We start from the raw sequence: 24,088 nt of genomic DNA on the forward strand, positions 1-24,088 counted from the left end.
AATTCCTAAAGCATGGATAACAGAAACATGAAACTCTAATAATAATCATCATCATAACAACAAGAGAATGAGAAAACAATCCAAAACACCAAGATAACTGAACCACAAAGTACCAGAGAAACATAAAGAATAATCCATGATGCAAAAGTAAACCAAAACATAATAAACTCAAAATACTGGGTCCAACGGACCCAGAACCGTGACAATAACAGTAAACAGTTACCTTGCAACAGGCTCAAGGTTCTTGAGTAAGATTTTACAGACACATATACTCTCTGGATGTTTCACAAACTTAGTAATGATTTACTAAGTCAGATTGTGTGTTTCTTTTGAAATGAGTGCCACTTCATGCAGCAGGTATGTTGTATTTTTATTTAAATTTTTTTTCATGTCTAATTTATATCTTACCAAATATCTTGTCTAAAATACCATCTCATACAAAATACATCTAATACATCTTCTAATACTCAGCAGCAGGTCTACATGTATGGCTAAGGGACACATTAGAAATTTCTTTTTATGGCTGCTTGGAAAAGCTGAAATTTTCTGTGTGTCAGAAGACTGACTAAATGTTATTTAATCAATATTTTTCAAATAAATACATTTTTAATGTCTGAATTTATATGTTTTATTTTCAAAAATTACAACTATGACATGGTATCAGAGAATGTCAAAGAAACGGTTGTATTATATACATTTTTAGTGAATCATTTCATAATTACAATTTATAATAAAAAAATTATCCAAAAAGTAACTGTCACTTAAACCTCAAGGGCATTCGAATTGAATGTGAAAGTATTAAACTGACTTGGCATATGTTATTGTTTAATTAGTGACTATTTCTTTGAATTATTCTTTTTTTCCATTTCAGAGCTGAATAATTCATCAGATGGCTGGACTGTCCTTTTATTCTCTCAGTAACTGCATTCTGCATGTCCTTCTTGTATATTATTGTAAGTAACCTCTAATATAAGATCACAATTATTATTTTTGTGTGCGTTTTTAATTAGTGGCTCAAATTGTCTTGTTTAAATGGCACATATACATTTTTCATTACTTTTTTTCTCCTTTCTCTACTCTGAAAAAAGGTTTTGTGTTACTTTTCAACATTCCTTTTGATTCGTAAGAGCTGTAATTTTGGTAACTATATTTAAATAATGTATCTACATTATAACTAAATGTGACATCGTTAAATTACATGTCATGATGAAAAATATGCAGAGGTTAAATATTTCCAAGGAATTAACATATTTGTTGTAAAGTATTAAAGTATTCTGAAAATTAAAATAGAATAGAATAGAATAGAATAGAATTCAACTTCATTGTCATTGCACATGTCACAGGTACAGGGCAACGAAATGCAGTTTGCATCCATCCAGAAAGTGCTTTAGTCGTGATATAGATATATTACAATATATATTAGCAATAATAGAGATGTGTAAGTATATTACAGAATGGGGTCTATTATGGTATGTTATAATGTACACAGTGTGAAGTATGTTATGAATATTCTATAACTATAAGTATGTACAGGCTGTAGTGAGTACAAGCTATGTACAGGCTATGAACAGGATATAAATATGAAATAAAAACTATACAGAAATCTGAGATATACAGTTATACAGAATGTGAACTATGTAAGTTATAAACAGTTGTGGGATTAAAAATTATCGTATGTACAGAATGATTATCTACACAGAACTATACAGTAGTGGTAAAGTGCTAGTGGTTGTGGGTGTGTGTATGTTCAGTCCATGAGTTTAACGTGGGTCAGATGTCAGGAGGCAGAGTTCAGGAGTCTGACAGCTGTGGGGAAGAAGCTGTCCGGTTGTTCAGTCTGACGTCACTGGCCGTGTCTGGGCCTAAACTCCGCTGCAGGTCCATATATCAAACGATCACTGTGGCATTACTGAGAGTTGAAAAACTGTCTAAAGTCTTTCATCTTTAATAAAATGATCAGTGTTCTGCTCTACCAGGTGTAACAATTGAGTTTAACATCCAGGCATCCATGAAAATGGAATTTATGACATTTAACGGCGTTAGAAGTTAGCAGGAAGTTAGCTCGCTAGCTTCTATCTAAATACAATATAGCATGTCCTGACTGCGGGGTTTTGGAAAAAAATTCAAACGTACAGCTCTGCTATCACTTCCAACATAAATGAAGACAGAAAACTAAACAGCAGTGACGTTTGTAGGGTTACTGAAGTTTGGCTAGCTGGTACATAATGATGTGCTACGTGACCGCTAGCGACACAGCTATGTTAGCATAACATAAACAAGCTAACTTTTTTTCCACTCGATAGAAGTTAACGTGAGTGTTGTCGGTGGTCAGGAACAAATGTAATCGCATGGCAGGATGCTGTAAAAGGACTAAACTTCAGCCAGGAGAACAAGTGAGATAATCCATCCACAATACGAGGTTAGTCATTCATATACTGCTGCATGGGCTGTGCTGTAGTTACATCGTAAGGTTTTAAAAACTGAGCTTAAATAAATGATTAGCGGTAATAAAAGCCGAGGGAGGTCAACAGTGATCACTGACTGTTTTTAGGAGCTTTTTGAGATTAAATAGAAGAAAATACAAAACATTAAACATGTTAACAACACAAAAGCCATATTAAACGCAGACTGCTTTAGGCCCGGAAGTAGGATTCGTCACGTCATCACTGAACAACCGGGTTCCGGTACCTGGTGGTCTTAGTCCGGAGGCTCCTGTAGCGCCTCCCAGAGGGCAGGAGGGTGAAGAGTCTATGTGATGGGTGACTGGGGTCTTTGATGATTTTCCCAGCCCTTTTCAGACACCGCTTCCTGTAGATGTCCTTTATGGCAGGAAGTGGTGCTCCGGCGATGCGCTGGGCAGTTTTCACGACCCTCTGCAACGCCTTCCGGTCCGAGGCAGAGCAGTTCCCGTACCAGACTGTTATACAGTTGGTCAGGATGCTCTCGATGGTGCAGCGATAGAAGTTCACCAGGATGTCTGAGGACAGGTGGTTCTTCCTCAGAGTCCTCAAGAAGAAGAGGCGCTGGTGAGCCTTCTTGACCAGCTTGGAGCAGTTGGTCGTCCAGATGAGATCCTCGGAGATGTGGACTCCCAGGAACTTGAAGCTGCTCACACGCTCCACAGCCATCCCCTTAATGTGGATGGGTGGATGTGGGTCAGCATTCCTCCTGTAGTCCACGATGAGCTCCTTAGTCTTCTCGGTGTTAAGCAGCAGGTTGTTTGTGTCGCACCACTCAGCCAGACGATCCACCTCCTCCCTGTAGGCGGCCTCATCGTTGTCACTGATGAGGCCAATCACCGTGGTGTCATCTGCAAACTTAATGATGGTGTTGGAACCATCAGCAGGTCTGCAGTCGTGGGTGAAGAGGGAGTAGAGGAAAGGGCTCATCACACAGCCCTGTGGTACACCGGTGTTCATTGAGATTGTTGATGAAAATGTCAGCAAGGACAATAAATCTTTCCAACAATATTCAGCAGGATTTCTTGGAAGTTCTCATTCATAAATAAATTAATTACGTGATCTTTTCTTCTCAGGTCAGTCTCGGTTGATTGGTCCAAATCAGCCAATTACTGCAACAGCTGGAGAAGACATAACTTTGCAATGTCACCTGGTACCTGGAGAAAATGTTGCTTCGATGACTTTGGAGTGGACAAGACCTGACCTGGACCCCAGATTTGTGTTTCTGTGGCGTGCAGGCCAGGACCTCATAAATATGAAAAACCCCTCCTACATAGGTCGATCATCATTGTTCACTGATGAGCTGAAACATGGAAACATTTCACTGAAACTGTGCAAAGTAAAACCTGCAGATGAGGGCAGATACAGATGTCACATCCCAGAAAAGAATGAAGAAGCTTTTATTGAGCTTGTGGTTGGTAAGTGAACAAATTATATACATTGTGAGTACACAGTGCAGTTAAATTAGGTTGAATCAACACAGTTTTGAGTTATTGATTGTTACTCAAGCTTGGAAATGAAATATAATTATTATATGAAAATATTTACTATATTATTATTGACCAAATAAAAAAAAATCTGAATTATCATTAAAAAATGAGGCAGTGCGAATGAAGTTTGTATCAGATATCTATTATTCAAATATTATTTTTGATATTTTTATTGATTTGCATTACTGATCAGTATTTTAAATTGTACATTTCATCCAGCATCGAGTGCTGTCTCCTCACCTGTCATCAGCTTAGAAGGGATTGACAGAGACAAGACAGGAGTGATGTTAGAGTGTAAATCTGAAGGTTGGCACCCAGAGCCTGAGCTGCTGTGGTTGGACGGTGAGGGAAACCTCCTCTCTGCTGGACCTACAGAGACCCTCAGAGGGCCTGATGACCTCTATACTGTCAGCAGCAGAGTGACTGTGGAGAAGAGACACAGCAACAACATCACCTGCAGAGTCCAACAGAAGCAAATCAGCAAGAGCAGAGAGACACACATACATGTTCCAGGTAAATATCGTTCATAAAATGTATGATATGCTTAATTTCAGCCTAAATCAAAATCTGTTGAAATAACATGTAATTCTGTGTTTATTGTTTCAGATGAATTCTTTGAGCTCACATCCAGTTTTTCTGCTCCCATTGTTATTGGTTTGGCTGTTAGTTTGGCTGTAAGCATCATCTTGATTTTGATTGGAGTCTTTTTCATCTGGAGACAAAACAAAACAAGTAAGAGACAAATTAATTCACCACGCTGTCTAAATTAATATCTCAAGTTATTCTAACAGGTTTTGAAGCAACAGAAAGACACATTTGTGTAAATTACACTTATTTTTTTATAAGCAGCTCAAAATCATTGTGTGTTAAAGCATAATATATGCACTTCATAATTTAGTTTAAAATGAGATGATTTTATGCTGCATTATCATTTTAGCTCAAGAGAACGTCATATTGTAATCTTGTCTATGCTTTTAACAGATGTCAGGGGAGCTCACTGTGATGCATATAAAGAACAAGAAACAGCAAACCGCCCTGAAAGTGACAAAACTAAAAGAGACCAAGAGCAAGAGAAGCTCATGTCACAGGAGATCGTTCCAGTGAGTGATATGAAAGAAACACAAGAAAATGAACAGACAGAAAAATATGAAAAATAATCAGGATATTACATGTATGTGAGGAAGAAAGAGTGTGAGTGGAAAGAAAAGAGAGAAAATGAAAATGAAAATGGCACAAATAAAAAGAATATATGAATAGCATGTCCAGGGTTAGCTAACAGTGAAATAAATATTTTAGAGCAATAACAGAGAAATAGTTTCCATCTTCTGTTATAAGAATAGATGATATTTTTCTGCAGTCCTAATATTTACATCTTTTGTTCAGTCATGTGTCATTGTGCAGTTTGTTATGCAGGATCTCACAACAGAAATGTTTCTTTTTATATTTTCTCTAAGTCTGGAGCACTTCCCAAAACTCAGCAACTGATCACTCTTAATCTCCACTGTTTCTCATGAAGAAGAGTCCAGAGTTCTTCTGTAACTAAAAAAAGTCATATTTCCACAAATTTCCAAAAGATACAACTAAAAAAAGAAAATCAGATGTGTTCACTTTTAAATTAAAACCTTACATAATGTTAACATGTTTAAGCTATAGAGGCAGGATGGTGGTTAGCATAGTTGCAACAACACAGTCCTGGGTTCATACTGTTAATTTCTTATATGAAAACTGTTAAAGTTTGCATATTTTGTCATAAACTGAAGTGAAAATTTGATAAAAGCACTGACACTTCATAGATTAGAGATAATAAAATTAATTCAGTCAATTTTCAGTTTAATTTGAATATTTTATTATCGCTCTCATATACAGTTACCTTAGTTTAGGGTCAGTTAGAGGTCAGATTCTCTGTGTGAGCTCTTTTAAGAAAGAGAGATTTGAAACAAAACACAAATGCCTCAGTGGTTTTCAGACTGCTATGGTTTAACAGTCCAGATAGTTTTGTTCAGTCTCACATTTGTGTTGATATATGTTTTTCTGTCAGCTTGAGCAAAACCAACATCCAGATGACAAGAAATTTAAAAGGGCCAATGAAAAACTGAATTACGATCTGAGGAAGAACAATGGAGAGTTCAGCGAGCCGAAGAAAAAGGAAACACAATTTCACCGTGTCAAGACCAAGTTGACCCATCCCCCCCCCACCACCCCCAAAAAACCTCTATCCATTTTTGTAATGCTTCACCTCAAAAGAAACCAGGAACCTAAACTCATGAGAAATAAGTGAACAAACACACTACCAAACCAAAGACAAATACAGATGTGCTACAGCTAAATTAAAGGCTGCCTGCAGCAACCACTGAAAACATTTATGTTCCTAATGATTGACATCACTCACCCTATGACCACGCTCACAGTGAAGCTAGAAATGCAATCATATCAAATTATCATCAAAATTCAGAAGAAACCTTAAATGTTTTGAAGATGTTATAAAAAAAAAAATATGAGCATAAGTAACACTTTTAAAAAATGCAAAAAATGTTGGGGTTCGTTTCAGGCTGAACATTTCTGTTGATCTGTTTGTCTGTTAGTGTGATAAAAACCAACATGCAGCTGAGGAGAAGCTGAAGGAGGCCAATGAAAAACTGAAAGAGGCTCATCGACAACTGGAGGAGAAAAATGCAGAGATCAGCAACATGAAGAAAGAAGTAAACACACAGATAAACATCCACATTTCCATTATGTTGACTCACATTCAGTAACAGAAACCTTATCCTAACACTAACAAACAAATGCGTAGATTGACATGTATCCATTAGTTTCCATTTTGTCCTCAAAAGAAAGTAATCTAAACTCCAGTCGGGCAAATGTATTATCCATTAAAATGAGTGATGAACAAAACGACAGACACATTGAGCTAGAGCAGGAAATATTCATGTTCATAATGATGGCAGCACTCACTGTTCGACCACACCCATAGTTAAGTTAAGGCTAAACCGTTGTGATGATCTGTTTGTCTGTTAGTGTGAGAAAAACCAACATGCAGCTGAGAAGAAGTTAACGGAGGCCGATAAAAAACTGAAAGAGGCTCATCAGGAACTGGAGAAGAAACATGCAGAGATCAGCAACATGAAGAAAGAAGTAAACACACACAGACTCTTGTTTTGAACACTTCAGGACAAACACATTTATTTACTGGGACCTCGCTCTATCCTCAACCATAAACAAACAAACAAACATGCAGTACATTTACTAGTATTACTTATTTTATTGTCTTTTTAATGCCTATAAAGGAAAGAAGGACCCAAACTGAGTGTGTAAAAACAGATTTCTATTACAAACACAGACAAAGACTCACATCCACACAATAAGAGACAGTGGAGAAGGAAATTCAAGGTTTGCTTCAAAAACCCTGAAATTGTTCAGTAATCACAGAGTAGAAGTTAAAGCCAAACAGCCCGAACATTTCAGAGACTTTCAGGACTCTTATTTCCTTGTCTGACAGTTCGTATTGAAATATGTATATATATATATAGAAGAAACATGCAGAGATCAGCAACATGAAGAAAGAAGTGAACACACACAGACTCTTGTTTTGAACACTTCAGGACAAACACATTTATTTGCTGGGACCTTGCTCTGTCCTCAACCATAAACAAACAAACATTTACATGTATTTTACACTTTATTAATGCTAAAAAAGAAAACAAAAACCCAAACTGAGTGTGTAAAAACAGATTTATATTAAAAACACAGACAAAGACTCTACTGTCTGTTATCTAAAGAAAAAACAGGAAGACGACTAGACCCAATGTCATGTCGTCTTCTTGAAAAACTGGACTGCGAATAAAAACTGGAGATCAAATCAAACACTGTTTCCCATAGGCTCAAATATCTTGTCCATCTCTCCCTCTCGCACACAATAATCTGCATATGTTATCTCTCTCAGCCAGACACAAGCAAACCACATCCTGAGAAATCTCAGACCAGTTTTGAGGAACAGAATAAGAGCGGCTCAGCCAATCACAGCTTAAAGACAGGTGACATCACTGTGGTCGAGGTCGACAGAAATGGCAGCTATATCCGTCTCAAAAACACTTCCAGTAAGGTACTGCTCCTTGCATGCTGATGAACAATGAGTACTACCTAAACACAAACAACATGTTCAAAGTATTATAAACACTTTGAATGAGGCAATAATAAAGTTCAATATGTGTTAAATCCATTTCCCCCCTTTTTTCCATTCTCTTCTTTTCCTTTTACAGAATAAATTGATGTCAGGTTGGAAGTTAAAACTACAGATCAACAGTGACAAACCCGTCACATACGAATTTAAAGAAAACTTTACACTGGATGCTGGAAAGACACTCGTTGTGAGTCTCTGTGTTACTAGATTTTCTCTTTCAGTCTCTCTTTTGTTACTTTTAACTTTTAACATCTGTGACCTTTTTATTGGTTACATCTACAGTTACGGAAAGATGCTATCAAGAAGCCAAATGAAACTGATGCTGACCTGCTGTGGATATACCTGGCCAACTGGAACATTGGAGACGGCGTGAAGATCGACCTCATCGGCAACACTGGAGAAGAACAGATGCTGTTTAAAAACAAGATCATGTAAAATAATCAGAGTAACTTATCTGAGGGATAAATTAAATAAGAGCATTATTGCATTTTATATATTTCATATCATTTTATGTCAGTTAAAAATTTTGTGTTTTTATTGAATTAAAAATATGTAAATAAAAAGATCTTCAAAAAGGAGTCTTTATTATTTTGAGGTGCAACACAAAAGTAGTTTAACTGCTATGATGTGGACAAACATGAGACTTTGCTGTGTGTTTTAAAGCTGAGGGTGCATGAGTGAAAACTTGAAAACAAGATCTCAAGATCTCTTTTTTAATTTTACTTAGAAAAGTGATTTAAAAAAAAAAAAAAAACATAAGTCACAGCGACCACTTCCTAGTTGACTATTTGCATTAGAGATGTAATTTTTGGTTTTTCATCCTTTAGCACAGATTATAGAACAGGAAGTGTTTTGTAGTTAGCATAGTTAACACCCTACCAAGGCCCTGAGAAATTACCCGAATAACTACGGGATAAGGATAAGGCCTTACCCTGTACCCACCTAATTGGTGATGAAATGTGAAGTTACAATTCTTTTCCATAAAAAAGCATTTTTATTTTGTATATAAATAAATGTTGATGTTGTGCGACGGGATTGTGTGCCTTAATTTTACTTATAATGTGCCAAATCACTACAACAGATGGCTCAAGACAATGCCGTCCAGAGTAAGGATCTTGTTAGCCACAGTGTTTCTAAGATTTTTACACCCCGTTACAATAACCTCAGTTTAACCAATAAAAGTGGGTATAATCTGCATAGCAGTGAAAATGTATGCTATGCCTTCTAAAGCATGTATAATGTAAACAGAACTGGTCTTTGCACAGAAGCCTGTGGAGTTTCATAATTAACCTCAGTGTTAGTGAAGAGGACTCTCCATTTAACAATAGCTGTAATAAAATGTTATAGCAGGGAAGATTTCAACATTTCAATATGAATGAAGGCTGAAAAACTGATTAATGTCTGATGATCTTTTCTCTGCTTCTTCAAGTTTGTAACACTGAACATATTAAAGGATGATTTAAGGTTCACAGGAACAGTTTAATTAGACACACGTTTACTATTTTTCTTTATACTCTTTCTTATTTCATCACTGATATGTTAAATATGATTACTATCAGAGGAGAAAATGAACCCTGTGTAGTTTAAAAACTTTAATGTAATCAAACTGCAATGTTGTTGAACTCTGATGGATGTGTCTTTTAATCTTGTCAACAAAATCCTTAATCTTCTAAATCTGCCATTTATCATCTTGTGATAAGTTCTCTCTGCTTCACCTGTCCTGTGCAGCTGGTCCAACCCCTACCTGCCTGCCTCCTTAAACTGGTGTGTTTTAATCTCTTTACCTCTGTTGTGAACTTCACACAAAGTTTGTGGTAACAAAATCAAACTGACGAGGATCTCGTTTGAAAAACACACACTCGCGAGACAAAATAAAAGCAGACTGCTCAAAGTGAAAGCAGAGCCCTCACAGTTGGTAGTACAAAAACACAGTGACAATTAGATACCCTCACTCCAAAAGCATAAATATAAAAAATGGAATCTCCAACAATATCATCCTAAAAAATGGCACTGAGGGGGGTGTTACAGTGAAAACAAAGCAGCCAAATTTTCACCTTAAAATGTTGAAGTTTAGTAAAAACAATGCCCTGTAGTTTAATACTGTCGTTACAGACAAAGCAGATGTTTAAAGCATTTGGACGCCCATTTGAAATGCCTTAATTTTCCTTATCAGCTGGAAATATTAAAGCCATAAAATGACTGTTTCGAGCGGCTAAAAACTATTGAACAACAGCAATGTTAGTCTGTTCCAAAATTTGAATGCACGTGTGTTGAAGGTGCGGGTCTCATTGAATAATTAAACATATTTCCCTTTAATTTCTGAGCCACAAAAAAATCCCAACAACTTTTAATTTTCTTCTGCTTGTGTATCGGCCTCGGGTAGCTCTACTTATCATTGCTGAGTGAGTTGTCTGTTTGTGCTACTTTTTCAAGGAGCAGTCGATTATTGGCAATTGTGACTTTATGTGTTTAGTTACTTACTTAAGTGGAAGTACTGTGGAAAGTTTTACCTTACATACACAGATTTGACAGCACAGAATCTGATGAGGTTCAGCAGGTTCTGAGGTAAATGTTTACAAGATGTTGTATCCTATCCAAAAGTTCTTTGCAATTTTACATTGATGAACATTATCCTTAACATATTTGACCCCCATAAAGTACTATGGCCATCACACTGTCATTTATAACTGTTTTAATAACTCGTGTCTTAAGTGATTCCATCACACAGAAAATTAAAAAAGCCACATGGTTCATTTACATCACAAAATGTTAGAAATATAAGCCGTTCATAACAACCTGAAAGGTTGGGAGTTTAAAATGCAAACCAATGGAAGCAGAAGTAGAAGACTATAAGGTCACAGAGCACACACTGTGTCTATTATTGTGTAGAAATTTATAAATAAGGGCTTAATAAAGACGCCTCATTTCTTAAGAAATATGCAGGTACAGTGATCTTTATCAAAAGTAGAAGTTACATCTGTGGCTAAACCATTGTACACCACAACTTTAAAAATCTATAGTGTGTGAGGCTGTGCAAATAAAGGGGGACTTGCTGTTGTGCTGCTTTTTGAGTGTTTGAACCCAGCATGTGACAAACCATCTGTTGGGGGTTGTGGATTTGACACCTTAGCATTGTGAAAGTGGGGAAACATGTTTGTGGCTGAGCATAAGATTTCTGCTTACAACATAGAATCTCAGTTCTAAATGAAATTCAAAATGTTTTTGTAAGTGTGGCTAATGTATAATTTGACTTCTAAGACATGCACACACACACACACACACACACACAGGAAAATCAAAACACTTCAGTGTTGATGGACTCTGCATCCTCTACTTTCTCTCTTTCTTGTTTAACACACAATTAAAATCACTCCAAAAGAGTCTAAACTTACTAAGGAAACCGGTAACTTGTACTTTTACCTGTTTTATTAGTTATATTTAAGAAGAGTATAGTTCTTCACATGATTTTTTTATTCTTTTGTATTATGTACCACAGGCATACTGAACATTACAGAACAGGTGAATGGAAAAAAAATACACACAGAATTCAGCAGAACACAATCATTCAGCTTCAGCAGTATTTCTATTCATCTTATGAATTCCAGTCTAATGTAAACTCAGTTTGAGTTTAGTTTTGGTCTTAAACTCCAGAGAATACCACCTATCTCAATCTTATTATCTGATTATTGGCAAACACTTTACAGTGGTTTTCTTCTGAGAGATGCTGCTAATGATGAAATTGAGCCCAGAGAAACAACAACAAAGTTTAGTTCCTCTGGATGTTTCCATGGAAAATTGTTTTATCACTCATCCATGTGACTTCTCCAGTGTCACAGAGGAGTGATGAATGTATCTCCCAGAGGTGGGACCAAATAATTGTTTTGCAAGTCTCAAGTAAGTCTCAAGTCTTTATCCTCAAGTCACAAGTCAAGACAGACAACTTTCAAGTCAAGTCCCAAGTCCGAAACTTTGAATTTCAAGTCCTTTCAAGTCTTGTTTTTAAAACAATCTTGCAGTTTAATGTTAAATGTAAATAATACACCATATGTTCTTTTTTAAATCTGTATTCATCTCAACACCTGATAAAACAAGTGAACTTCAAAATATGCACAAACTAATTCTGAAATTGCACCTCTATAATGTACAGATCAATTGAACTTTGCCGCAAGAATAGTCTTCCTCTAAACTACAAATTCACAGAATAAACATTCAGTGAAAAACGCAAAAGCAGAACTTCCTGTTGAAACAAAAAGTGCTGAGATTTCCTTATGTACAAAACAATGAACCATCGCAGTAAATTTAGTGCAGTGTGATTAGCTTGTCCTCTCTCTGTATGAACATGTTGAACATGTGTGTTTGTATGTGTCCATGTGTGAGTGACAGAGGGAAAAAAAACAGAAACATTATATATGTTATATATAAATGAACAATGAACAAGAATGTGCACTTTAACTTATTTCAGTTAACTGTTCTGCATTGCATTTGCAAAAGACCAACTTGGCCAAAAGTCTGTCAGTCATTTGTGCACGACGAGGCCGTTGAATGATGCCACCATAGCTGAAAACTCGCTCCACAGCACTACATGCAGGTACTGCCAAAACTCTGGTGGCCACATGAAACAGAGAAGGAAGAGTCTGCTCTTCCCAACATCCTTCTACTGCCTCTTACAGTAAGTAGCAAAGAGTCCTCCATGTTCACAGTCCTCTTGATGTTCCTCACCAGGAGTCACAGGTTGCTCTGACTTTGCAGGATCTGCCGCATCTTGCAGGATCAGATCTGGCAAAACAAATTAACAACAGCAAAAGAGCCTTTATTACAATTTTAGACAAAAAAATTACAGAAAACATATACACTATATTCGACCTTTACCTTTAACTTTTTGTGTTACCTCTGTCTTTATGTCACAACTGCCCACACATGGTGTTCCATCCACAACAGAGAAAATGCTGGATCCAAAGCAGCTGCTTTAAGGTACACTGGATCTGAAAAGGGGACAGTGATCCCAACTTCTGCTCTAGCTATTCGCACACTGATAAAGATTCCAAGAAATCTTTTGTTCAAAGATGCTTGGAGACTCCTGACCAGACCATTCAGGAAACAGACTGAATGGTCTGAGCGATGGCGATGGCGGCACGCACAGACGCAGCGGCCCGGAGCTCCTACATTTTTGCACTTTTGGTGGCACTGTGTATCATTTCACACAGTCTGGGTTTACTTCAGTACAACAGAGATGATCTACTACAACTATTACAACTAAGCCGTGGAGATCTTCAACTAACATCCGAGTATCTCATCCCCCCCGGAGATCGTTAAGCAACCCCCGGGGCTACCCCGCGCACACATTCCCAAACCTCTGATGTTGAACTTCTACAACTGTGCCATCAGCAGCGTTCTGACGTACGGATTTCTAGTGTGGTTCCCCAGCTGCACCAAGGCCGACCAGCAAGCACTCCAGCGGGTGGTGAAAGAAGCTGGCAGAATTATTGGAACGATTCTGCCAGAGATTAGCAACATCTTCCCCACTCGCTGTCTGAGGAGGGTGCACAGTATCCTGCGGGACCAACATCACCCTGCGCACCACCTTTTCCACCTGCTGCCCTCAGGGAGAAGGTACAGGTCCATACAGGCCAGAACGTCCAGGTTGGCCAACAGCCTGTATCCACAGGCTGTGAGGCTCCTGAACTCTGCCCCCCCTCCTCTCACGGACAATAACCATATCATATCCAACTTATTAATAGCAGTGAACTGGTCTGAAAAACAGACAATTATCATATCTCACAGTACAATAATTGAATGGGTTGCACTGTTGCACTTTGTCATATTTCTCAGGTCTTTGTCTGAATGTCCCATGAACATTACCTGTTATATTCTCATGTTTTTCCTAAGGATCGTCTCATTACACTGAAGTCACATTGGGTTAAATAGTTACACTTGGGTCTAAGGGGAATTTAGTATTTATTATTATTTGTTGTAGAAGCTCCAAACACAATTTCATTGTTCTTGACAATGACAATAAATACTTGAATTGAATTGAATTGAATTGACTTGAGGCTTCAGTTTCTCAAGGCGGTGATTGAGGGACAGCACGGAGGGAACAACAGCACTGATCGTGACTATTTTCTCACCTTGTGTCGAAAATGTTGCTTCTCAAAAAAGCTTCAAGATGTCCACCATCTCCTTCAACAGGTTCCACTCTCGTGTTGTGAATAACAACTCCTTGTGCCCAGCCATTTCAAGAACAGCACAGAGTTTTAGATGTTCACATTGGAGAACTGCCTTTACTTGTCTCAGTGTTGAATTTCATCTTGTGATTACAGCAGCAGGGATCCCTTTCTGTTCACCAAATTCAGCTTCAAACACATCTTTGAATGTTGTGCTTGTGTGCAGTAGAGAGCTGAGCTTAGATAACTTTGAAAGTGAAGGAGATACCACTTTGGTCTCTGACAAACCATCTCTCACCACCAGCTGAAGTGTGTGCGCAAAACACTGCAGGCGCTGTGTCTTTGCCATAGGAGCACCTACTGTTGTGAAGCGGTCGAACACGAGCAGTTTGGATTTCAGCTGCATCCTCTCTGTCTCTTTCTGTATCCAGTGCACAGTGACACCAAGGAAACCCCTCATCCTTCAGTCTGACCAAATGTCCCCTGTGACTGAAACATGATCAGTCTCGCTCAACTGACTTTTTAACATTGAAGCGAGGTTCTCTGTTTTGGATATAATTGTTCTGCGACATACCAGGCTGTATTTTCTGTCAACTACTGTCAGAAGTGCCGAAAATTCTTGTTTTCCACAATAGAAAAGGGCAGGTTGCAACGAATAATCAAGTCACTTAATAACGTATTTGTGATAGCTTTCTGCTGTGGATGAGTCATGCTGTACTGTCTGGCACAAGTGTCCATAAACTGTGATATGGAAGGCTGTTGAGGTTCATTTGTGATCGTGTTTTTCATCTGGTATTCTTCAAATCTGCTAGAGGTAAGCATATTAAACTCATGTCAGAAATTCCATTACAGCCATTCATGAATTGCATTTGACTTTAAGTTGTTCCTACTAATCCTAAATAAACATTAACACTTAAACCCTCATAGTTTTCAGACAATAAAAAAAATTATTAAAACACTTTTCTCAAATAGTTCTAATAAGCAATGTTTAACATCCCTGTTAAGAATAACAGACATTTGCAAATAAACAACAGCTAATAATATAAGATCAAAGTATTTTATTTGATGTATTGACATAAATGACAGAAGAAAAAGGCCATGTATTGCAGGACTACTCAATTACACACTAAGGTGGGCTAGATTTTCTAACCAAAAAATTTCCCTGGGTCAGACATGCAAAAGTTAAATACGAGCTAGAGATAAACCATGCACTAATTGCAAATTAAACACAGTGGTTTTGAATTTTGATGTGATGGTAAAATAAATATTTGTCAGTCTAAACCGGATTAAATCTACGGGGTTAATGATGGGGAGAAGACGGAGAGAAACTGTCTTCCCCGAGTTCAGGTAAAGAACCCACTTTCTGAAATGGACCCTGCTCAAATGCTGTGCTACAGCTCATGCTCACATACATACGGAGTGTGCTAAGAATTAATAAAATGAATTAATGGTCCGCACTTTTTATATGATATGTTAAATTTTAGATTTGGGGTAAAACATCAAGTCTTTTCGACTAAACAGGTTCAAGTCCAATTCAAGTCACAAGTCATTGTTGTAAAAGTCCAAGTCAAGTCAAAAGTCTTACAACATTCAAGTCAAGACTAAAGTCATAAAATTAATGACTCGAGTCTGACTCGAGTCCAAGTCATGTGACTTGAGTCCACACCTCTGGTATGTCCCACTGAAAACCAATGTGTCCATTTAAAGTCAATTGACTTTTTTAAGGAGAGTTGTTATATGCTGTGCTCATGAGGACAATGAGTTTTAACTTGCAGCACAACACAAAAATAATTGAATTATAAATATTATAATGCTATTAAAACAATAGTAGGCTATGGGATAGTTAAGCCTAGAGCACCCTCTAGTAACAACACTCCTCACTAAAAATTATATGTAATTCAAAGACCAAAGTTGTGGCGTTCTCTTATTGTCATAAGACAACCACCCCTCATTACTAATTAATAAGTGTGGCGGGGCCGTGGCCTTTGGCCTGCTGCAGAGGAGGGTGATGCAGTGAGCTCACAGGGCAGCGTGGAGGCGGAAAGGAACAGGTGGGCAGAACTGTGTTGATGCGAGAAACCTTAATTATGTTTTGCAGTAAGAAGGAGCGGCTCTCTCACACACACACACACACACACACACAGCGGGAGTGACGGAGTGGCTGCGTCCGGGGCGGAAGCCAGAAACCGCAAGGGAAAAAGCACAGTCAGAAATAAAGCACTATTGACGCAGAAGTGTCTTTGTACAAGTTGTGTGTCACAAGAAGCTTTTCAGTTTCAGATTTTTATTCAAAATTGTCTTCAAAACTTGTCATGTGTCTTCACTATAACACAAAAACAAGGGAAATAGTAAAAAAAAAAAAATGTTAGTTTATCGGTTTTTAGTATAAATTTTCCAAGTCACAAAAATCAAAATCTTCAATCCATTAAAAGGTAAATTACCTTTGTCACAGACAATCCCTCAGGCTGGTTGTTTCCAATAAGTCAGCTCCTGGGTGCTAGTTTAGCTCAGTGGGTGAGCAAGTGAACATATGCTGTACCGCCGGAGAGCAGTAGACTTGGGTTTGAGTTCTCCTCACTTTCTCCCTGCTTTTCTGTCTATCTACACCTTTTCTATCTAATAGAGGCTAAAAGGCAAAAAAAAAAAAATCTTTAAAAAAAGTCACATCCATCCACTGAATGACAACTTTGTAAATTGCAGGTAAATAATGTTAAAGCAAACGTTAGCTGACAACATTTTAAAAGGTCACTTGTTCAGTCATACTATCTGAGCAATTCCACCACAAAAGGATAATTGATTAACTTTGTTTATCTGGTGCCATTCAACTGATCATAGGGAATGAAGAACAATTACAAAAATGGTGCTACACAGTTGACCATTTCTTCAGAAAAATTACAGACAAACAACAGATAAAACTAGCCTTCCTGTTGTGCTCCTGGTCAAATCTGACCGATTTACAAATTAAAACACTCATAAATATTGTGTTTTACATCTGATTGCTTCAAGGCCTTATGATATCCTGCACACTATGCACTTGAACATATAAAATTGATGAGCACCTCTTTCAGTGAATTTTTAGTGTAAGGGTTAGGTTACTCCATCACACCTTCTCTTGATTAAACTGTCCTTACAGAGCCTAGGGGTTGGCTCATTGCAACAGGTCTGCTTTGCTTTTGACAGTAATGGGCAATAACACACATAAGCTCACAGTGGTGTTGATACTGGATTAGGTAGAAAGACTAATTTCAATATACCCTAGTACTATTTGCACTTTATTAATGTGCTAACTTTTCTTCAGTTTAGGATAAATAACATTTCTCATGTTCTGCTTTGTAGCTTATATTTTAACTTTAACATCATGAGGCCAATCAAATCCATCCATCCATTTTCTGAACTACTTCTCACCTTGATAATCTCACGTTGATGTATAACAAAATAATGTTATTGCGGTGGCAGGGTGTGGTTTGTGGCCAAGCTGCAGGAAATGGGTGGTGCAGTAGGTTCAGAGGTCAGTGGCTGGCTGCCTGGCAACACTTCAAAGTTCAGTTCTTTACTTAAAATATGATTAAGCAACCAGAAAACAACAGTTTTATATGTTTACTAAATACTTACTTGAATGTTTGAATTAGGAAAATTGTGAGATCTGACTTTCAATAAAAACCTAATCTAATACATCACACTGTGCTGATAAACAGACCAGCGTACTATCCTTAGTAAGCTTGTTAGCCAGTTAATTATTTGCAGATAGTCTGTTCATTTTGAGAAATGGACTGCATGCAACAGGTAAGCCATGCTCTGACTTTAATAGTAATTTTAGCCTGTTGTTTTAAAAGTAGTTGTACATTCACAGCTCTCAACTATTTTATGTACCATGTGTAGAAGCCTACTAGTTTTAACAACAACTCAAGAAGTTATTAACAGTAATGTAATGGCACAACTAATGTATGCCTGGATTTTCAATAAATTTACAAATGTGAAAGTGAAAAAGTGAACCACTACCACAGAGGACATTGTCTGTTTACAAAAAATAGAAAAGAAAAAAGATTCAAACAAACCACTTGAGAAAAACTCAGTTGAACATTGTTCAACTGATTTCCCAACAACTTTGTGCTGTGACAGTTTTAAATGGTTTAAATGAAATATAAAGAAATGTAGTTATAGCTAAAGGGAAATGTGTTAAGCTTTAAAAACTGACTGTGGTTGACTCTGGTTTGTATACTGTATCATCTGCATCACTTTTGTGCTGTTTGTCTCTTTCTCTAGATGGATGAACTTTTACTTCAAAAATCCCGTAGAATTGTCACTACTTTGGTTCTTTCTATTCTCCTACAGTGTTGTAAAGGCAACTTACCCCTACCTTTATGCACTCATGTTTATAAATGTCATTTCAATAAAGAATTTCAGTTGAGCTTGCAGGTGTTAATAATATTATTCCAAAATTAATATCTTAAATTAGAACGGTTGGGGAAGTCTTGGGAAAATTATTGCTATAGTTCCAGGAGCAGCTGAAGGACGAGAGATCATAGAAGCTACAAAATGATATTGAAATGAAAATAGTAAAGAGTTATTGAAGAAATTGAAAATTTATAATAACTTGTCGACCCAATTCTTGTCCTTTAATGTCATTAAAAATGTATCCCGCAAATTCCCCCCGGTTCAAACAGGTCAAAGAAATCATTAAAGGTTATGATGATAATCATGCCCTTATAAACTGTGGGTAAACTTCTTGCCACAACTGTACATCACAGGAAATTGTAAAAACATGTGAATATACACTACAGCTCAAAATTTTATTTATATATTTATTTTTTATATACAGGTCAGTCTCAGTTATTTGGTCCTTCTCAGCCAATGGTGGCAAGAGTTGGTGATGAGATCACATTACCATGTCATTTGAAGCCAGCAATTGACATCATTGCTAAAACATTAGAGTGGACGAGGGCTGACCTCGACCCCAACTTTGTTTTCGTGTGGCGTGCTCATCAGGAATTTGAAAAGACAAAACATCCGTCCTACAAAGGAAGATCATCATTGTCCACTGATGAACTGAGACATGAAAACATCTCACTGAAACTCTCCAATGTGACTCTGTCTGATAAGGGGAGATATAAATGCTTCATTGATGAAATGGATACAGAATGTTCGAATAACCTTGTTGTTGGTAAGTAGATTCACATTCCTTTTTTATGGGGGAGTGGAACTGTTTTTACCAAAAACAACAGGTCTCATCATCAGGTCTGTTGTGACCAAGAAAAGAAAAAAGAGGGATTTCGGTAATCACCAGCTGTTAATACAGCTGTCTGTAACATTAAACCTCTGGATATTGATCTGGTCATTTAAGTAGCACAGGAGGTTGTTAATCAATTTCAGCTGCTTTAGTGTACTAGATGGGTAAAAATGAGACAACTGCCAAAACAGGAATTGTTTTACAGCTCAAGGCCACTGATATTTTTCCCTCCCAAGCTTTTCTGGCGGTTTTGTCACTGTTTTAGGCTAGGATCATTGTCACTACTGGTAGCATGAGATAATACCTAGACCCTACAGATGTTAAACGGGTACTCCAACTCCTCCTGAATGGCATATAAATATGTGCTATTGTTTTAAGAGTATTCAGGAGTTAATGTAGGAGAGGTGGACAGCAGCTTAGATTTTTACCCCATCAGTAGGATTGGTGTTTGCTTGTGTGTGCGCAGAAGAACAGGATGGTCACTGACAGATACCCACAAAAAGACACGGAACAGGTCACTGGTGTGAATGTTTCTGCTAAAAAAAACAAAAACTTTATATTTCACGTGTGTTTGTGTGTATTTGTTTTTCTGCATCTGTGTCTGTCTGAATGTCTAAATGTGCTTGTAAAAGAGATTAGTGTCTGTAAACCTTTAAAAGCGTATGTGGTGGCTTTAGTGAAGGAAAGCAAGCACTCTGAAGTTTACTGTGTGACACATTTTGTGCTCTATCTATTTTTAGTGGCAAATTTTGGTGAAATGCTCACATTTACATGGTGACAACTGAGCTACAGAGCAGTGTGTGTCACAAAACATGGAAGCAAAGAATTTGTCAATTTTATAAATATTTTATAATGGAATTACTTGTTGAATCATTGCAGCTTTAATAAATATTGTTCTGTTTTTATCTATTTTTTTTGTTTGTTTGTTTTCTGCTCAGCATCAGATGTTGCTTCCTCACGATTCCTCAGTTTGGCAGGGATTGATGTAGAGAAAAGAGAAATAACACTGAAATGTGAGTCTGCAGGCTGGTATCCAGAGCCCGAGCTGCTGTGATTGGACGGTGAGGGAAACCTCCTCTCTGCTGGACCTACAGAGACCCTCAGAGGTCCTGATGACCTCTATACTGTCAGCAGCAGAGTGACTGTGGAGAAGAGACACAGCAACAACATCACCTGCAGAGTCCAACAGAGGAACACCAACCAGAGCAGAGAGACACACATATATGTTCCAGGTATGCACCTTTTAGAAAATGTATCAATACCCAGAAAGGAAATGTTGTTGAAAAGTTACAGACTTTCTAGTTAATTTAGCAAATTATTTAATAAATTTAATCAAATTTCATCATAGTTAATTTGATGAAGGAAATATATATTTTAGAAATACTAATAGAGGATATAACAAACAACACAATAATAATCTAAATAATTTCATTTTGTGTTATTCACAAGTTGCATGAAAATATCAGCCAGTTTAAAGCAGCATAGACTGATTAGTTTGCAGTTTTCTGATAACATCTACAGTGATGCATTACATTAGACAGACTGAATCTATATTACACCAACGGTAGTGGACTATATTTTTATACAGTGGCTTACAAAAGTATTCGGCCCCCTTGAACTTTTCCACATTTTGTCACATTACAGCCACAAACAATGAATCAATTTTATTGGAATTCCACGTGAAAGACCAATACAAAGTGGTGCTGTTACGACCAGTCTAGGGCCAGGCAATAACGTGAGTGAGGCACTCGCTCCCCGCGCCAAGACCCAAACAGCCACAGGAAACAAATCCGTTCTTAATAATGTGATTTATAAAGTGGAAAAAGAGGAACAACAAAACGGGAGTGTCAACCCTTCAGGGTGAGCCAAGGCCAAAATAATAAACAAAAACAAATCTACACAAAACCCGCACCCCTGACCTTACCAAAACAAAGTTGAAAAATAAAGACAGAGTCTGACCTCCTTAACTAATTCAAAGCAGAAGAAAACTGGTGATCAAAAGAAACGGCAGCTCACCCCTACCCACTCCACTTCCACAACTTTCAAACAGCACTGCAGCCAGCGGCTGCCACAGGTACACTGCTGGGTCATGAGGAGAAACGCGAGGACCTCTCCTGCAGTAGCACTCCAGCCTCCTTTTAATGGGCGGGTCCTCCAGCTGAGACCAGTCACGTCAGGGCGGTGTATCCACGCACCAATGGGAGCAGGGCCCTGGCACAGCTGAATTAACATAAAAAGATACATCACCTGCACAAAACAAACACATGAACAAGCAAGTTCGTAACAGGTGTACACGTGAGAAGTGGAACGAAAATCATACATGATTCCAAACATTTTTTACAAATAAATAACTGAAAAGTGGGGTGTGCGTAATTATTCAGGCCCCTGAGTCAATACTTTGTAGAACCACCTTTTGCTGCAATTACAGCTGCCAGTCTTTTAGGGTATGTCTCTACCAGCTTTGCACATCGAGAGACTGAAATTCTTGCCCATTCTTCTTTGCAATATGTCTGTGGTTGGAGGATCTGTTTGTGCCTACAGAAACCACACACACACACACACACACACACACACACACACACGTACCCACACTCTCATCCTCTTGTGGGCACGTTCTCAACTATGGCTATTTTTTCCTCTCAATCCCAAACATTTGCAAGTGTTCTGACCCGACACTCTGAAGTGATTGCTGCCAGCTCAGCTTTCCTGAACCCTTCTAAACACTTATATTCCCCTCTCCGGCCTGTGGGTAGTCTATCCTTCAAGCTCGGGTCCTCTACCTGAGGCCTGGGAGGTTGAGGGTCCTGTGCAGTATCCTAGCTGTTCCTAGGACTGCGCTTTTATGGACAGAGATCTCAAATGTTGTTCCTGGGATCTGCTGGAGACCCTCCCCTATGCATTGGGGTCACTGCACCGAGTGTTCCAAATAAGGTGCACTGTTATGTGTGGGGAATCTCTCCCCTTTGCAAACCCAGCAGTAAGGTGAAGTAATGTCTGGGTCTTGTGCTTGTTCATGAATCTGGTCTTTGCTGACATGCAGAATACGTTGTGTTAGCATCTTAATGAAGCAGAAAGGAAGCAGGACGTACCGTGGGCCTCGAACTCCAAGAGGGTCAGAGCATCACAAGAAAACACAGGGAGGCACGAGTGTTTGCTCATGCCGCTTTTTACCACCATTTTAATTATAATCCTGAACAGAAGCTCACAGATATAAAAACAAACAGAGGGAGATGTTGCAAATGTCTGAAAACTTGATGCCTTTGAAAAGTTTAGTTAGTGGGAAAAAACTTAAAAACCGCAACTCCTTGCATTCCCAATCCTCCTCTTCTTGCCTGAAACCTGTCTGTGCCAGATTTTACTTTTTATTAGCTTGGATTAGTTCTCTACACTTGTGTATGTGCAGGCTAGGTTAACATTTATAACTGTTTAATAGTTCAGTATTGTTGAAATAACTACTTTAGTAGATTGTGGTGTGTGTATGTGTCTGTGTGTGCGCCTGCCTGTCAGCAGCTGTGCTGAAGTTCAGTGCCATCTGGAATGCTATTTGTATTGATATTGTTGCAAATGAATATCATAATTCAGTATTCATTTTTAGTAAGTGAGTATAGATTTTTTTTGACAATCGAAACAGAAACATAGTGTTATTATCTTTTTGATTGTTCCAGATGAATTCTTCATGTTCACATCCAGTTCTGCTGTTCCCCTCATCATTGGTTTGGTTGTTAGTTTGGCTGTAAGCATCATCTTAAATTTAATTGGAGTCTTTTTCATCTGGAGACAAATCAAAACAAGTAAGAACAAATTAATTTACCATGCTGTGTAAATTATGATCTAAAGTTACTCTCAAAGGTTTAAAGCAACAGACTTTGTTGTGTGACTTTTTTTAAACTTCTTTCAGCTTTGTTTAATGAGAAAAAATCTTACAGCATTTGAAATGAATTCATTTTAAAATGAGATGATACTAGAAAAGTTTGCATTTCCTGCGAAAATGCTGTGTGGATGCCGGAACGCTGAAGCTGTCGGCTGAAAATGACTGAAAAATTTGAAAAGCTGCAAAAATTTTATGGCAGTAAAGAAACTGAAAAATTCTGCTGAAAACAGGTGAAAAAACAGAAACTTTTGCTGAAAAGAGGTGAAAAGGCAAATATTCTGCTTAAAAGGTGTAAAGAAGTTCAAATTTGTACTGAAAGGAGGTGAAAAGGTTTCTTCTGAAATGAGCAGAAGATACTGAGATTTCTGCTGATAAGAGATGAAAGGCTGAAAATTCTGCTTAAAATAGGTGAATCAGCAGAATTTCTACTGAAAAGAGGTAAAGAAGTAGAACGTTGCACTGAAAACAATACTATGATTTAGCAGAAATACTATGATTGAGCAGAAGTACTAAGATGTAGTAAAAGTACTTTGATTTAACAGAAATACAATTATGGAGGAGTAATACTTTAAAATGGGAAAAATATTGATACACAAAGACATACACAGAGCCTAAAGGGAACAGTATTTCTGCCATGGAGCGTTAACAAGAATCTGAGGTCCATATTAGAAAAGCTGCTAAAATCATAAAACTTTGCAGAATT

General features: G+C 37.8%; 1 protein-coding gene across 1 annotated transcript; it reads left to right on the forward strand.

Annotated features, from left to right (window-relative positions):
- Nucleotides 1–870: 870 nt before the first annotated feature.
- LOC100692319 (butyrophilin subfamily 2 member A1-like) lies at nt 871–23,305 on the forward strand (the record flags this gene model as incomplete). Its single annotated transcript, XM_025904676.1, has 4 exons — nt 871–953; nt 3,536–3,877; nt 4,169–4,462; nt 23,180–23,305. Coding segments are annotated over exons 1-4 (826 nt in total), but the record flags the coding sequence as incomplete, so codon positions are not given.
- Nucleotides 23,306–24,088: the final 783 nt, after the last annotated feature.

Source organism: Oreochromis niloticus, unplaced genomic scaffold, assembly GCF_001858045.2.
Source record: "Oreochromis niloticus isolate F11D_XX unplaced genomic scaffold, O_niloticus_UMD_NMBU tig00003245_pilon, whole genome shotgun sequence".
Classification (NCBI taxonomy): Eukaryota; Metazoa; Chordata; class Actinopteri; order Cichliformes; family Cichlidae; genus Oreochromis; species Oreochromis niloticus.